Genomic DNA, 13133 nt, shown 5'->3' on the forward strand with positions numbered 1-13133 from the left:
GAACCCTCTCCTGGAGTTAGGCGCACGCGGATCTAGCCCTCCGTGTTATCATCAAGGCCCATCTCTCAGTCGCAGAGAGAGCACAAAAATAATCCTTTGCAGAGGTCTGGCTCCTTTCCTCTGACGAGGGCTCCACAAACATGAACTGCCCCTCCCAACCCCCTGGCATGGTCGACACATATTCTCAAACCCATTGTGCAGAGAGGGAAACCCCACACCGAGGTTTGCCCACAGTCTCAGCGAGTTAATGACAGGGCGAGGAACACACCCCAGGAAACCTGCTTTCCTGACTTTAATCACCAGGTCCCCATCTTTCAATACAACAGCGGTTTTCAACTGGGGGGTCCATGGACCTCAGGGAGTCTGCAGACTATGTCTAGGATTTCCAAAGTGGTCCCCCCTCCTCCATTTGAAAATTTTAGGGGTCTGCAAATGAAAAAAAGGTTGACAACCACTGCAATAGGCTATATCACAAAGACGAAAAACATCCTGCCCCAGCCAAGGTGAGGCCAGAGCTAACTTGCTCTAAACGCCGCTGCTTGGCTCCCTACGCTACAGGGGCTCAGAGGAGTGAAATGTTTGACGTGACCTTTAACTTATTTTGAATCAGCGAGCAGCAGAGAGCCAATCCGGACGGGCTTGTTCACTGTATCCTGTTTGCCAAAGCTCGCTGAAGAGCTATCCACCCTTTAAAACGACAGAGGCTGGGCAATCTCCAAAGAAGCCAGCCTTCCAAGTCTAACCAGTCTGGCAAACTCAAACCCAAACAGAACATGAACGTACCATTACTTGGCTTGTGATAATGCCTTGGAAGCCTATCCAGGGACCAGGGCCCCACTGGCACCATACAAACAGGTGATGAAAAGATGCCCTGAAGAGCTCACACTCTTAGCAAGGACAAGAGGCAATGCATCCAAATGAGAGTGAGAACTCCCCAACCATGCAGAGCGATGGGTGTGCTTCAATAGCTTCCCGCTGCAATGCCAGCTCAGAAGAGTTGAGACACCCTTTCCCAGAGCACATGCAGCCAGCCCCCGGCTCTCACCCGAGCTCTGCGGTTTCTTTTGGTGAAATGGCTCAAACCACCACATGCACTACAGAAGTTTGGAATCAATCTGTCAGACTCAAATGGAGACGGGGGCTCAGATCCCCAAACTGCCTACCCGGGACAGGGTGCGAATCTACAGCGTACTATGTGCCTTCTGCAAGGTACCGAGCACCTCCCTTTCCCTTTTAGGACTAGCGTTTGGAAATAGCATTCCTTTTCACGGGGGCCCAAGGAGCCCAGTAAATTTACATGCAGCAGTCCCTTCCAGAAACTCAGCCACAACAGCCTCTCTAATAATAAACAGGACACTTTGCGTCCTCCGAAATCAGCCATGCCAGCGGCTTTCTAATGTTTTAATTCTATGAATGACTTCGTAAGACAAAAACCATCTTGTGGACCTCCTACATCTTCCTACCCCGTGACATTCACTGTCTGCTAGACTATAGTCTCTTAGAAATGATGACTAGTGAATCAAAGAACTACCAATGAACCACTAGAACAGGTGGTTCACGGACCATCGTTTGACATCCAGCAAGCTGTCCGATTGAGCAGGAGATGAAACACCATTATGAGTCCCAGTGTCACACGGCTTCTCCAGGGGCTATAGGAGGAACTGAGCCCTAGGTATGTGGACTTACTCTGAGACTGCAGAATTAGGTCATTTCCATTTCACTTTATGCTGATGCGATTGTGACAAAACAACACTATGAACCAACTAGCGACCAGCAGGGTGGAATACTGATAGGGCCTTAAAAGGCATGTTGTTTTTAAGGTGTGGGTTTCGGCTGGTAGTGAAGAGCGGCTGGGTTACTAATTAATAAACACTGGTCACACTGAAGCTAGCTATACTCCAAATAGGAGACACCGTCAAAGAACCTCCTTGCAGTGCTCAAATAAAGTTTTAAAAATTCCCATTAGAGTGAAATCTGGATGAAAGATTCCTGCAATTTGGGATAGAAGTTATTTAATTTTCCAAGGTATCTGGGATGCTTTTTCACTGTAACGGATTCCATTGTTCTGGCTACTAAGCAAATGACTGGCACATCAGCACCAATTACAGAAATTCGTTAAAACGTGCCAGGCGATATGAATATGCAACAACGCGGATGCCTTTCTTTTATAAGTAGCAAGTAGAAAGAAAGTAACAACTTTCTAATGTTGACCATTTAGGTCTTTTGTGAATTCTTTGTATCCTGGCACAGTAGCCTTCTACTTTTTAGACACATGGGTCTTCTACTCCATCGGACATTGGGCACCATGTATTAGCATATTTAGAATACATTGCAACAGTTGACTATTCAGTGTGTGAAGTGGTGAAATTTACTCTATTATTTCTAAACACTTCAGGGAATGGTGCTCCTGTCAACCAGCCATCTATTGCAAGCTTCTGTGTCCAATAAGTTACCAATTAATTGGCTCCTACAACTGTTGTATGGTTTATGTGTTGAATGGCTCTCTCTTTAGTAATTTCCTTCCCATTGTGTAACCCTTTCTGACAAGTTCTGTATAACGCTATCAGATAATCACTGCCCTTTCTTCCTTGTCTCACTTTTCTAGATCTCTCTAAATAGTGTGTTATTTTGTCTCAGTACCTTTGATGGAGGCCAGATCAGCAGCTTGTCAGTTAAAGGATAAGCTGATACGTAACACATTAAGAATCGTTATTCATTCTGCTGGCTTTGCAATAAGTTCCCTGGAGATTCATTTTTGTACGCATATGGGTTCAGGTTCGAGTGTGTAGTTGTGAAAGGACAAATCTTATCTTTCTTGAACAAACCAAAACCTTAATGATTTTATACTTCTCTCGGCACAAATCCTCTAATGAACATTTCACTTTGCAAAGCATTTCATGCAGTGGGAGACACAAGAACTTTGTGGTAGAGGGATACAAAATATTCACAAGGAAATAAAAGTAAAAGTTTATTGCATATCGTTTAAAAATTGACCCATGATTTGAGTGATTTTTTTTCCAAACAAAACTGGGTCCATTTCCCACTGAAAATCAGCCAGGCTTTTGGCAAAGTCAGAGCAAAAAGTGGCTCCATTTGTTTAAGAGAAGACAGCTTTTACACAGAAAACAATGCAAAAATTCACATTTGTGCTCATTTCTGAGTAAAACAATTGCCATTTCATTGAAATGGCCAGCAAAATAAAATTTGAGGGGTGCAAAGGACCCCCATGAAACGGCAAAATCCTGCAAAAGTGAAATACTTCAATGGGGACTTTTTCTGATTTTTAAAAAAATGGTGTGAAAATTATTCATTTATATTAGTTTTTATTTAAATAAAACTGAACTGAGCCTAATCTAAGTGGGCTGTCTCCATTTAAGACCCCGATGTCCTATATTTTATAGTTTATGGTACTGTGTAGAAAGTTTTGTTCTCCAAGCTGTGTTGCTTTAACAGTTATTTAAGAGGAGTCCTCCTGCAATTACTCTTCATGAACTGGCGTCTTAGGAGGTGCCTCAGACAGGTAAACTTCATACATGAGGAAGCTACACATGTATAAACTCAATCAGGCATGACAATACCTCTCCTTCAATGCCCTTCGCCCCCTCCCCGCTCTCCTCAACTGGTTTGGTCCTACTTGGAATCCTCTCAAAGTTGTATTGTCTCCTTTCCCCTCCTCCTGACTGTGAGGGAATATGAATATGTCTGATACTTTCACACGTTATTGAAATAGTTCAAAACAGAGCCAAAAGGATCCCTAGATCCATTAACCCGTCAGCAACCTTTCACATCATTGCAGAATTAGACAAAAGAATGTGTTTCTTTGGGAGAAATAATACTTACGTGGAAATAAAAAGAGTGAGGTTTTCTTTTGACTCGGTAACTCTACAGCAAATGCCGTGACAGAGAAGTTGGGGTTTTTTTTGATAGATGGTAGTGTTGGACTGAATCTATATGGGGTAATATGGCTTGACGCTATTATATCTTCATTACTACACCATTCTATGGAGACAAGTGTTTTGAACGAGCCAATGAGCTGATATAATTAGGGCAATTATAAAGTAGTTTATTATAGTTGAGAGTCAAGGTAGAGCGGCCTTGTGCCCAAAAGAACATCGCAACACAGTGGCATAGCGTATCCAGCAGGTTTTTAAAACAGTATCAGTATGATGATTATTGCTCAGGGGGAAAAGGTCAGTTAGCGACAGACTTGGGTAGGTGGTATTAACAGTCTATAGAATCTGAATGGAAAAGGCAGTGTGAAAAAAAAGTCTTTCTGGATTACCACTATATAAGTGTATTCTTGCTGTTTCCCTGAAGGCTCTAGACTGGGAAGCTAACCACCATTAATCAAAGTCTGAGAACCAGAGATTCATGAATAAAAAGCAAGGAGTGTGGCTGAAGTCTAGGGTGAGCATAGCTACTTAGAGTGTGTTTCATTCCCAAAAACGTAGCCCATAACCCTGCAGAGCCACTTTGGGGAACAAGTAATATCCTGGTGGGAAGATCTTGTGAGAATGAAATGGTTGCAATGTGCTTCTCCGAGGAGGAACAGCTCAAAGGTCTGGAAACATTCACTGGGTTCAGTTCAAATACACACATATTTTCAGGTACCAGAGTGCAATACAAAGGCCATCAGCTATTTATTCAGGAAAGACTTCTGCTTGGCAGTTAAATGTGAAAGCACCCTTCCACTGTATGCAGATCTCTGGGCTAACGTCGAGCAGGCAGAGCTTAAAATAACATTCATTTTTCGATTGCAAAAAACTCCGCACTACTCCACTCGGGTGATGGAATTTGACAGTGGCTCAGTTTTTCATGCTGATTAACAAATACTCTTGACCTCACCACTGAGAATCTATTCTTCAGAGCTTCATGTGTGCAACTATTAACCACTCCCATTCCCTGGTTTTATTTTAAATCACTCAATAGACAGACACTTTCTTTCAAGTCTGTTTTACTTGGAAGACATGTTTGTGTATGAATTCACTTCTCTGGAGTCAACGTTGATGCTTTTGATGTAACTAAAGAAAACGCTGTCACTTTTTGGAAAGATAAAATTATCGCCTTTCATAAAATGTCTGGCTTCAACCAACCCACCTCAATAACAAGGTGAAATAGGAACTCGGAAGGCAGTACAAACCCTAGACAGAAAGATAAAAGGGGTTCTGAGTCTACAATTAACCTGAAGAGTAAAGAGAAGGCTGAATTGTCCTGTGCAATAAATAATCAATGGCACATAATTATTTCCCGTGTGAGGACAATCAGCCGTGCCAAGAAATTCCTGCCACTCAGTTGCTTACCTAGTCGACTCCAGGACACGATGGGCCTGGGATTCCCAGTTGCAATGCATTCCAGGATAGCTGTCTGGTGCACAGTCAGCGTGAGGTTCTCTGGGCCGACAAGAATCATGGGATCCTTGTAAACCGTCGAATGGGAGCCTGCAAAGAGATACTCACTGTTAACTGAGACCTACCAGGCTTTAGTGCTTAACTGCAACACGTGACACTATAGAGTACAATGATACCCACGAGGGCTCAGTTCATCTACATCAGGGGTTCTCAAACTGGGGGTTTGACCCCCTCAGGGGGTCACAAGGTTATTACATGGGGGGTCGCGAGCTGTCAGCCTCCACCCCAAACTCCGCTTTGCCTCCAGCATTTATAATGGTGTTAAATATATAAACAAGTGTTTTTAATTTATAAGGGGGGGTCGCACTCAGAGGCTTGCTATGTGAAAGGGGTCACCAGTACAAAAGTTTGAGAACCATTGATCTACATGAAGCCTAAAGGGAACAGGACGTGACCCATGTAATCCAGAACGAATGATTTCATTATATGCATTCACTAACAAGTGACACCGAACAAGGACGTTGCCTATATAACAGGTGTAGGTTGAAGTGTGCCTTAAATATGCATATTGACGTTTCCATGATAACACTCTTGACAGAAATGACCAGTCCACAAGCACATTCTGTAAATCCAATTCATATACTGCACACATATGCCAAGTATAAGAAAAACAGCATTGATTAGCAATGGATCTGCCAAGTTTTTAACTGAAATGCACGCGGTGCCCAAGTCATCTGTAATGGTATGGACCGAATACCATCTCTGTTGAAAAGCAGCGTTAAATGGAACAGACCAGATTTAGACGTGACAAAACCGCTGGTGAAAGTACACGCCAATAGGTGGGTGTAAACTGATGTATGTGACGTGGGGGGAAAGGGGAAGTGGCTTAGAGGAAGGAAAGCAGCTACAGGGCAAGTGTAAGGAGATGTGAGACCCATTAGGGAAAGGGCTGCTTTATCTTTCACCTTTGTATGCCCTCGCTCGCGTGAATTGTTTTTCCTGTTTCACCTCTCGCTTCCCCTTTGGTGTGTAAGTTACACCCACGGACTTTAGACGGTGGCAGTCCAGAACATGCTAGGGCCTGGACAAACACAGGGGAAGCTGCAGCCTCCCCCACTTCATGACGTGGCTCACAGCATCCAGAACAGCTGATAGCTGCCTGTAAAGGAGCCATCTCTTATCGCTGCTAGGGCCATGTGCTTGGCTAGGCTGCTGCCTCTGACCCCTGGTGTTGCTCACAGGGGCTGCTTCTAAGTCTCTCCTTCCAGGGATCTTTTTAAAGGGACATTCCCCCCAAGGAAATACTACAGGGGGTTCCACATGGTGTTCCTTCCACAACAATTGACATCACCTCTGACTTCGGGCCAAACGGTTAACATATCAGAAAACCTTTCTGGTTTGCAGTAAAGGGGTGGAGCAGATTGATTCACACCGATGCACTTTGTATGACAAGTTATGGATCTCATGGGCAGGGCTACAGTACCATTAGTATTTCCTTGTCTCACAGTAGCGCCTAGACTGGCACCTGATCGTGGTAGAGGAGGCAGGTACTCCTAGCAAAAGATAATCCCTGTCCCGAAGAACTCATAGTCTAAACAGACAAGACAAACAGAGGAAGTATTATTCCATTTTGCAGGTGGGCAACTGGGGCCCATGGACATTGGGTGACTTGCATAAGAAGCATATTGCAGAGCTGGGAACTGAATCCAAATCTTGTGAGAGCCCAGTGCCATATTCCTAGGACCAACTTTCCTTTCGTGCTTCCTACAGATTTGAAATATGATTTGGAGGAGGCGAGTTCCTCTGTACTGTTATTTGACTGATTTCTGGGCCTTTCATCATCTTCCAGGAGGTAGGCAGATAAGGCAGAGCTGATGTACGCTTGAGGACTCAGAAACCCTGGAAATGCTGGAGCGTGGCAACGCCGCTTAGCACCCAGTACCATTCTTTGAAGCTAAGAATGCATGAAGAGGCAACAAAAAGAGCGATGCCTTCCAATCCAGAACTTCTGCATCTCAGCACTCCCCACACTGCAGCTTTCCACGGAGCCCCACGCAGTGCAAGCTGAACGCCCGCGAGAGCCGTCTCTCCCCAGGAGATTGTCTGCTCTGCACAGGGGGCGTGAAGTAACGTATCAGACAGTCTGTGTGCGGATGGAAGGAGCTGGACTCAACTCCTTGTTTTGCCACAGACTCCCTGTGTGTAGTTGGGCAAATCATTTAACCTCAGTTCCTCATCTGTAAAATGGAAATAACAATACTTCCTTTGCTGGACTGCAAGCTCTTCAAGGCAGGCACTGTCGCTTGGTACGTGGACATGCAGAGTACAGTACAATGCGGCCCTGAGCTTGGCTGAAGCCTCTGGGCATGACCATAATGCGATAAAGCAAAATAATACCCTGTGCACTAGACCCATAACCTGTCAGACAAATTGCACGTCGCTGTGAATCAATACGATACAACCCTTTCTTACATACAATAAAGGTTTGCCGTTACTAAAAACTGGGCCCAATTCCAGAAAGACAAAATCAGCCCAAAGCCATGACAACCTACAGGCTGAATGTTATAGCCTGATGCATGCTTTTTAGAGTGACCAATGTCCATATCTGGTGCAGTCCCACTCTCGTGTACTTAGGTTATACTCCACAAACACTGAGGTCAAGCAGTGTTTAAGGAATTTCAACAATCCATTGCCGGTGGCAAGAATATTCTGTACACCTGCATGGAGAAATACGTCCATCAATTTCTATTCGTAGGAGTTTGAGGGCAGCAGTGGGGGTAGGAAGAGGTGAAGGGTTTAATTAAGTCAGCCCAGGCTCATTTGAGTCTGATTTGCGACTAATATTGAGGATTGTGCTATTCTGCTTTAAGATCTCTCCACTACTGGCTCTTGTACATGGAGCTTCTTATGACTGCAAAGATCATTCAGACAGAAATGCTGCATTGGAAATTCTTTGCAAAGGCTAGATTTCATTTCCTCCTGTACTTTTTAGCTTCACACTGCGGCGGGGGCTGAAGTCAGGGGATATTACAGTAGTACTGAAGCAACCACAAATGAGTGGCTCATTTAATCATGTATACGGCTGCTGTACAGTGGGTGATAAAGCTACAGGATGGGTTGTTTTTAAAGAGGTAAAATCCAAGAAAAATCACGTTGTGTATGTGTGGCTTAAAAGTTGGCTCCTTGCTAAGTACTACACTGTGCAATACCAATCTCTGAAGCGAATCAGAGCAGTTAATTACATTTAACAACTGGCGAACGTTAGAAGATTTGAAAAACGAGACTTTCTATCCAGGGATCTCAACACCGTTCAAACCATCTCCGCAGCATCACAATACCAAGGCTTGGCTCTTATTCCGAAGCACTCGGCACTGGCCTCACTCAGCTCCCACTGAAGTCAATGGAAGCGTTATCGTCGACTTCCATAGGAGAGGAGAGGCAGTTTGACCTAGTGCTCTGGAGTGGGATTCAGGAGACCATGGTTCTGTTCCCAGCTCTGCTGCTGCTTTGCTGGGTGACCTTGGACAAGTCACTTTCCTCCCCGTGCCTCAGTTTCCCCACCTGTCAAATAGGGATAAGGATACTGATCTTCTTTGTAAAGCGCTTTAAGATCCATTAATGCAAAGCGCTGTCTAAGAACTAGGTAGGATGAACATGCTTTTTGAAAATCACACCCCTCAATTCTTACTTAGGCTCCTAAATAAAAAGTCCTGGTTTTCAAACGCACTAAAAACATGCGGCATCTCTCACTGAAGTCCATGGATGCTCACCATTATTTAAATGCCTAAATATTACCTTAAGAACCTAACTTTCAGCGCCCATTTTTAAAAATCTTGATCCAATCTGGGTTAGGAACCCAGGTCTCCTGGCCCAGGAACCCAGGTCTCCTGGCCTGCCATGCTGTGTTTTAACCCCAAGACCAACTCAAATACTTCATTGTACCTTATGCAAGCCATGCACCCCTCTGGATTTGCAGCCCTGGGTTGGACATCTCACAAGAACAGGTTCTCTCCCAAGATTCCTGGTACTGCTCACTTCCGGCCAAGGCTGAAATAAAGCACTTTCCCAAGATTCCTACAGTTCTGTCCAGAACCAGAAATAGAAGGGCACGATCAGCAGCCAAAATGAAACAGAACTGTTTTAAAAGTTGTCCAAACTCTTTTGAACCCCAGAAGAATCCATTTGGGGTTCATCTTAAATGGCGACCTCTGGTGTGTGTCCATTCTTATCTGCACCAACCCCTCTATCCCCATGCAACGTGGTTTGCTCACTGAACCGTAGAAAGGACAAATGGACAAGACCTCATACATCATCTTATCCCTCCCTCTTCATAGGCAGGATTGTTCCTGATGGCGTCTTCCCTCCTGCTTTATCCGGTCTGGATGGAAATGTCCATCGAATGACAGGGGTGTCTGTCTTCACCATGAGAACAGGAATGAACAGCCCAGTAAGGTGCAAGATCCAGGGATGTTTTCTTGGCAGAGACTCAGAGTAAATAAAGCAGGGCTGGGGGTGGGGGAAGGAAGAGACCAGTATATGTGCCATAATAAACCAAGGACTGGGCAACCCCATTCCTCTGTGTTGCTGGAACAAGGGATGAGGTCCACCTCATTTGCCTGGTCATGCCTCGGGAAATACAAAATGCAAATAGCCTATTTTCTTCCCCATGCCCCTGACACAGGGACCGGGAAGCATGCTGCTCTCTGTTCACAAGAAGCAACGGGCTAGCATCTCCAGCTGTACATCAGAGCCCCAGAGGGGACCTGGCCAGGCAGGTTGGGGGCTGGCCTGCATATCTGTTAGTATACAGGTACAACACAGCTCCACTCTGCACCCTGACGGGGTCTGTCCTATGTGGGCTCTGCACCGTGCTCCTTTGGCTGCCAAAGCCAGATGGGAGCCACTTACGGTTTCATCGCCTCCAATTCAGAAGTAACCAGAGTGCAGTGTACCAGTGCTACCTCCCATGGTGCTGGCACAGGGGCAAGCAAAGGGTAGGTGGCTGCCGAGCAGGGCCTATGTTGACTGTGGCTGGAAATGTAAAACACCAGCCTTCCATGCAGAGCGGCTGATCTTGGCAGACGATCAGTCAGGAGGTTCTCCACACCACACAGGAAATTCGTTTGATCCAGGGGGCAGGAATGAAGGAGCGATTCTTGGTCGAGAGCTCTAGGCGAGCAAGCTAGCAGCAGAGTCCAATAGGTTTCAAAACACCGCAGGGGAGTAAAAGGAAACAGCTGGCATTCCTAAACGAAACTGGCTTCGGTTGCGGCACAAAGTCCCCACCTCTGAAATCAGTCACCGTGGCAGCGGCACCAAAGAGAAGGATGTTCAGGCTGGTAAAAGGTCCCAGGCACCATTAATAAGGACCAGTACTCTGTTAGAGAAAGAAAAGCGCACACCAATGACATTTCTATCTTGATCAAAAAGGCGGCAGCAGCAGCACAGTCTCCTGCTTGTGTAGGAAAGGTATCAGTACAGAGAGGCAGGGAAGCCACATGGGAACATCTGCTCTAAGAAGGCACTTGAAAATAATCAATCAATAGGATGGAAGAAACATCTGTGCTTTGTGCTGCCACGGGGCCACCACCCGTGCTGCAGAAGAGGAGAGGGAAGACAGCTGCGAGACTGACAGCATGCTTTAGGGTCTACATCCACAGCAGGCAACCCCAGTGGTTCTAGCCTCCAGTTCTTCCAATTCCATCACCACAGCATTGTCTAAGAGTGAGGCAAGCGGTGCCAACTGGTAGGTTGGGGTGCAGGCAGGTTGTCCATCCTCTTGTACAACCATCTCATGTGGGAGAATTTGCAAGGACAACAAAACTGATCAGAAAGCATCCTGCAAGCAGTTCTATCAGAGAGGGACTTAAGCTCCACCACGCTCCCAGGAAACAGGGAAACGTCAGCAAAGAACGAATCTTCTTGAACCAGCAACCTGCTCATCAGGTGTCTCTCTTTTACCAACATCCCCGTGAGACACACTGACAGTCCATCCTGTTCTGGTGCTGCAGCCCTTGTCAGAAACCATCTTCATCTTGTATCTCCTCTGATCCATTAGCAAAGTCTTGGTTCTGAAACCAAGTTCCAAGGCTCCAATAAAAAACTGGCGTGGGTCCATTTCTTTGCAGGTGGACAAATGATATAGATTCACAGACCCAATTATGGAGGTGATGGGCAGAACACCAGTCGGTGTAATTCTTATCCCCTGCCACCATCACATCCAAGGGCAAGAAGAAGATGCAAAGGTTTGTGAGGTGATTTTGTGTTCTATTATGGCAGTGCAACTCCCATGCACTTATGCCGGTGCATCACTTATACTGATGCAAGGTGAAAGCACGTTTAAATGCTATCTATGTAGTGCTCACGCTGATGATAATGGTGTAACTTCCGCTAGTGAAACAGCACTTATATCAGTGCAGTCTGCACAGTGTTGACTTATTCATCGTGGTATTTGTTTCTTTAAGGAAAACAAATACCACAAATGCTGCACATAAAGGAAACCAGGGGAATATCCATTCAGAGTGAGAGATGGTCAGATGAAAGCAGCTAGCACTTTACTCCCTGAGTGAAATAATAACTCAGAGCAGTAAATTGTTAAACAGAACTTCAGCCCGCTGATAATTTATTGTTCATTTTCCCCTCCTTGCAGCTACTGTTCACATACATCAAGCAAGCAGATCTGTAACAGGCCTCGAATGCTACCTGGTCTTTCAGAACCAGTTAAGCCGTTTTCTTCTCCCATCAGATTTGATGTACATCTCTCTGCCCCAGCCTCTCCCCATTTCCCAAAGGCTGTTTTCTTACATGCAGTCGAGAGACTCATCTTGCATTCAGGAAAGGAACAGCCCAAGCTCTATGCCGTCCCTGGCCACAGAGCCATGTCCGAGGATTACAGCAGGCTTGGTGACACAAGTCTAACTAGGCAGATCAGGGGCCTCAGTGTGCATAGCTGTATGAGACAACAGGATCGTGACTCCTGGTAATGAGATGTGGTGATTGTCTACAGATGCTGAAGTCCTGCCCCGCTGTATCGCATTAAGGGACATCTGAAGCTCCAGAAATTCCAGAATTGGTTTGTTCAGAGTGCTGTTCTACACTCAAAAGTGACTATGTCCAAGTTCTTGCTTAATGGATCTGCTCCTCGGGTATAATCGGGGTCAGACCGGCTCGCTCAACTGACCATTATATGTTTTTATGCCTTATTTCACCTGTCAGCCCTACAGACCTGTCCAGGTGCAACAGAGGAAGCTGGATTCTATTCCTGCTTGTGTATCTTCAAAAAATGGTTAATTCAATTCAAGCTGGAGTTGTGTGTCTGACTGACCATCTGCATGCGTGATTTTCTCTACGGAACACCTTTTTTCCATGCACAATTTCACATACGCGTTTTTTGAAAATCGGCACCTGTCTTACCATTCGTTCTGCAGTATAATTCCTTATCTGAAATTGACATGTAAATTAGGTTTCTATATCGCCAAGAAGAAACCCAGACTGCTGGGTTCTTTGCCCAATAGTGGCCATTCAGGAAGAATGCAACCAACAGAAACTAAGAACCTCTGACACTTTGAAACCACCAAGAAGCAAACCACCTGTTTTCTAAAAGGAAGCTGAGGACAGAGAGTGCCTTCTCCTGCACAAAGTTCTTAAGTTGTCATCTACTGTTGGCTGCTTGCTGAGCTATGGGTGCATGATTTGACTTTGTTTTTTCTTTTCATCACACTAGGGAGGGTGATTGAAACACTGGAGTAGGTTTTGTAGACAGGGCCGGCTTTAGCAAGAGCGGGG

General features: G+C 45.4%; 1 protein-coding gene across 1 annotated transcript in view; it reads right to left on the reverse strand.

Annotated features, from left to right (window-relative positions):
- The window catches only part of IGDCC3 (immunoglobulin superfamily DCC subclass member 3), a 170621-nt gene that overhangs the window by 66199 nt on the left and 91289 nt on the right, over positions 1–13133 (reverse strand). Inside the window, exon 4 of the mRNA XM_024194974.1 lies at positions 5301–5438. Coding sequence (XP_024050742.1) covers positions 5301–5438 — 138 coding nt within the window. The remainder of the gene's footprint in view (positions 1–5300; positions 5439–13133) is intronic.

The sequence above is a fragment of the Terrapene carolina genome, unplaced genomic scaffold (genome assembly GCF_002925995.2).
Source record: "Terrapene carolina triunguis isolate 2854851 unplaced genomic scaffold, T_m_triunguis-2.0 Scaffold67, whole genome shotgun sequence".
Lineage (NCBI taxonomy): Eukaryota > Metazoa > Chordata > Testudines > Emydidae > Terrapene > Terrapene triunguis.